At 41.0% G+C, this 3,578-nt stretch overlaps 1 protein-coding gene across 1 annotated transcript; it reads right to left on the bottom strand.

Moving 5' to 3' along the window:
- Positions 1 to 1,118: 1,118 nt before the first annotated feature.
- On the bottom strand, positions 1,119 to 2,379 carry LOC120937055 (protein ANTAGONIST OF LIKE HETEROCHROMATIN PROTEIN 1-like). The gene is made up of 2 exons (XM_040349998.1): positions 2,022 to 2,379; positions 1,119 to 1,440 (listed from the first exon to the last, which is right to left on the bottom strand). The coding sequence occupies exons 1-2, from the start codon at positions 2,315 to 2,317 to the stop codon at positions 1,119 to 1,121; spliced, it is 618 nt and encodes a 205-aa protein (XP_040205932.1). The 5' UTR covers positions 2,318 to 2,379.
- Positions 2,380 to 3,578: the final 1,199 nt, after the last annotated feature.

Here is a 3,578-nt window from a genome sequence, read left to right as displayed (position 1 = left end):
CCTTTTATGTTTTTGTCACATTTGTTGTGACGTTTTATATGTTAAAGCCTTTTTGGCTTAATTTTCTATCTTTGGATACTCCACCTTTAGGTGATGTTTTTACCTTGTTGAAAAGGTTGTTGCACTGACTTGGTTGACACTACGGTATTTCACGGCAGAATTTCTGGCAGAGAACGAGCCGGCGGCACTAGGACCGTGCTGACTGCATTGCCATCCAAATGGACGGCAATGCATTTATGGGTGGATCTTTTGGGAGATATGCTCAGAAATGCATTGACATCTATGGGGACGGCAATGCAGGCAGCACGTTCCTAGTGCCGCCGGGTCGACCTCTGGCAGAAATTCTGCACAGAAATTCCGTAGTGTGAACCCAGCAAAAAATTTTAAGGGCTGCTTTTACAGAATTGTGAAAACACGTGAAAAAACCTTGAAACACTTTAAAACTTGAAATTTAAAATTGTCAACATGTAATGTTTACCTTATGGTAATGTTTTTGCACTTTAGTAAAAAATACTATTTCATATTTGTGTCTGTCTTTCTTGGTTTAAAATATACACAAATTCAAATATATCATTTAAATAATTTATTTTATTCAGGGCTGTAGATTTTCTGCCATGTTGCTGGTCAGCCAGATGTAATCTGCAAAAATAAAAAGATTATTAATATATGTATTTACTTTTTAATTTAACATCAGTCAATAATTAGTGTAAAATAATGTACATACCTATAGGTTGTCCTGCCATGGAACTTTGCCTTGTGGGGTTAAAAAGTACTCCGCATACTGGTCTCTTATATTTAAAACCTCTCTGGTTGATCTTGCAGAAACCTGGTCCAAACTGGGCAGCTGGGGGTCTATTTCATTTTGTTCTGGGTTATTAAAGGGTTCAAATTTGGACACAAAATTGTGCAAAACAACACATGCTTTTACAACTTTGTCTATGTTTTCTGGAGCCTGTTGGATACTTGTGGTGAGAATGCGCCATTTAGCAGTCATTATCCCAAATGCACACTCCACAAAACGTCGTGCCCTGGTCAGCCTGTAATTGAAGATTTTCCTGGTTCGGTTGAGTCTTTTAGAGCCATAGGGTTTAAGGAGATTTTGGCACATCAGGAAGGCTTCATCTCCCACTAACACATAGGGCAGCAGCGGACCCTCTGTTCCAGGTAGTGTAATTATAGAAACTGGATCCACTGTGGGCAGGCTTCTTGATCCGAATATGTTTGCCATCCACTGCTCCGATGCAATTTGGGAAGTTTGCCACATCATTGAACTTTTCTGCTACTGACAACCACTGGTCACAGGTGGGATGTGGTAAATAAAGTGGTTGCAGCTTCTCCCATAATATCTGACATGTCTCCCGTACAATGCAGCAAATAGTCGACTTGCCAAGACGAAACTGGTAATGCAGGGAGCTAAAACTTTCCCCAGTGGCAAGGTACCTGTGTAGACAAAATGGGTACATATATTTTAACATTATGTTTCCATTCCCAAACACTTAATATACATAACTTCACTTTTATAAGGATAGCCATAGTGAGTGCTGGAGTTGCCCATAACAACTACAACATAGATTGCTTGTTCTTAAACACCTTTTTTTGGCAAACTGTGGGGTTGCTATGGGCAATTACACCACTATACTTAAGGCTCAAACTCCATGCTTGAAAATTACACTTCTGATTATATTAAGGCCACTAAAGTAATGAAAAATCCAGTATTGTGCAAAAATCAAAGTTCCATCTGATGGGAAATACGGAAACAGGAGACTGCACCCTGACCATAACTGGTGCCAGGAAAGAAGATGAGGATGATACACCTGTATAAAAAAACCTCTTCTTTTAAAGACAGCCATTGAATGGCAATACATGCTAGGATTTTTACAACAGCTGGAGGCACCCTGTTTGGGAAACACTGAGATAGGGTATTTGTGATGGTGGAATAATCCGCTCAAGTGCAAATGCCTGAAATTTAGGAATAAAACATGGGCATGGCTTTACTTCAAAGCAACAGTTTTATATCTTACCTTAGGGTTACAGCTAGTCTTTCCCTTGCAGACAAACATGATCGAAATCTCGTATCCAGACGACGGATGGCAGGTCCAACTAGCTGCAGAAGTTTATCAAAAGTTTCCACAGACATTCGGAAATAGTCTAGAAACTTCTGCGGATAACTGCAAAGCTGGGAATACAGGCTGTGATAGACCCCATGCTTCGCACGAACAAAGTTCACTGGATGTACCCAATAACGTCGCTTATGCAGTCTCCTTTGCCTCTTCCTCCATTGCAGCATCCTCAATCGCAAAAGTAATGAGGTAATCATGCTATAAAACACAGAAATGCTTGATCACTGAATCAGAAGCTCGTCTCTCTTTCTCCACACTCGAAACCACACCCCTTTTGTTCATTGTAACAAGCTTTATTGTACAAAAAAAAAAAAAAAAATTCAAATAGCCAAAACTTTATGGCCATTGTCAGACATTATTTAAAATCAGGATCCGATTTTTTAGTGAAAATTTTGACATACGATTTCATCCGATTTTGTCACATACGATTCCATCCGATTTAACGGTCCGTTTATCGGATGGTAAAATCGTGGTGTGAACCTAGCCTTACATCCGTTTTTCATCCGATTCATTTTCTTAACACAAGAAAAATAAAATCTGTTTGAAAAAACGAATGTTGACGAATGCAGATGTAAACTGATATGAATGGATGATCATCCATTTACATACGGTTTTCCCTAGAGATGCATCGATGTCTGTTTTTCATCCGTCAACGGTAGGGATGGGCCTGATGTTTGAAACGAACGGACGTTCACCTGCCACGGAGCGCCCCATAATGCACTGCAAGATTGTAGTGCAGTGACAGCTGCTGATTGGCTAAAGCATGCACCTGACCCGAATGCTTTGGCCAATCACAGAGCGATGTGCTGTGAGAGCCATGATTGGCCAAAGGCAGGCCCAAGTCCATGCCTCACACTATATAAGGCTGTCGTTTACACATCGGCCGTATATAGTGAATGAATGGAGATTAGGCAAGTAGTTAGTATGTAGTGCAGTCAGTGTAGTATATATCATATAGTTCAGAGCATATAGGGCAGTCAGTGTAGTATATATAACACAGTTCAGAGTATATAATGCAGTCAGTATAGTATATATAATACAGTGGCGAGTAGATAGTTCAGTCAGTGTAATATATATAATACAGTGGAGACATAGGTGTGTGCATGGGATGTGCTAGGTGTGCCTGGGCACACCCTAATTACCCTGTGTGATGCAGATTGCCCCTGCTGAACCCCTCCTCCCCTGTGGCAGCTGAGGCTATAGATCAGTGTTTCTCAACCTTTTTACAGTCGGGGCACCCTTAAAAAGTATTTTCAGTCTTGAGGCACCCCAGTCCAAGGCTTGGTTCACATTACGGTGTGTCGCAGAACACGCGCAAAATCACGCTCATTCCTGACACACAGACAAATGCTCTGCTCTTTAGGGGTGCCATTCTTAATGGTACCCCCACACATTGGAAAACGTGGGGTGCTTTTGCTGCAGTCCAATTAAAAAAAAAAGGTTGGGGACTTGTTTCCC

This window comes from Rana temporaria, chromosome 1 (genome assembly GCF_905171775.1).
Source record: "Rana temporaria chromosome 1, aRanTem1.1, whole genome shotgun sequence".
Lineage (NCBI taxonomy): Eukaryota > Metazoa > Chordata > Amphibia > Anura > Ranidae > Rana > Rana temporaria.
Note: the sequence above shows the minus strand (reverse complement) of the source record. Positions and strands in the feature narration are given on the sequence as shown.

What these genes read in the sequence shown, in the direction of transcription:
- LOC120937055 (XM_040349998.1), bottom strand. Translation starts at nt 2,317, where the DNA reads ATGATTACCTCATTACTTTTGCGATTGAGGATGCTGCAATGGAGGAAG. An exon ending in AGACTAGCTGTAACCCTAAG is followed by an intron (nt 1,441 to 2,021) that starts GTAAGATATAAA and finishes TTGTCTACACAG; the next exon opens with GTACCTTGCCACTGGGGAAA.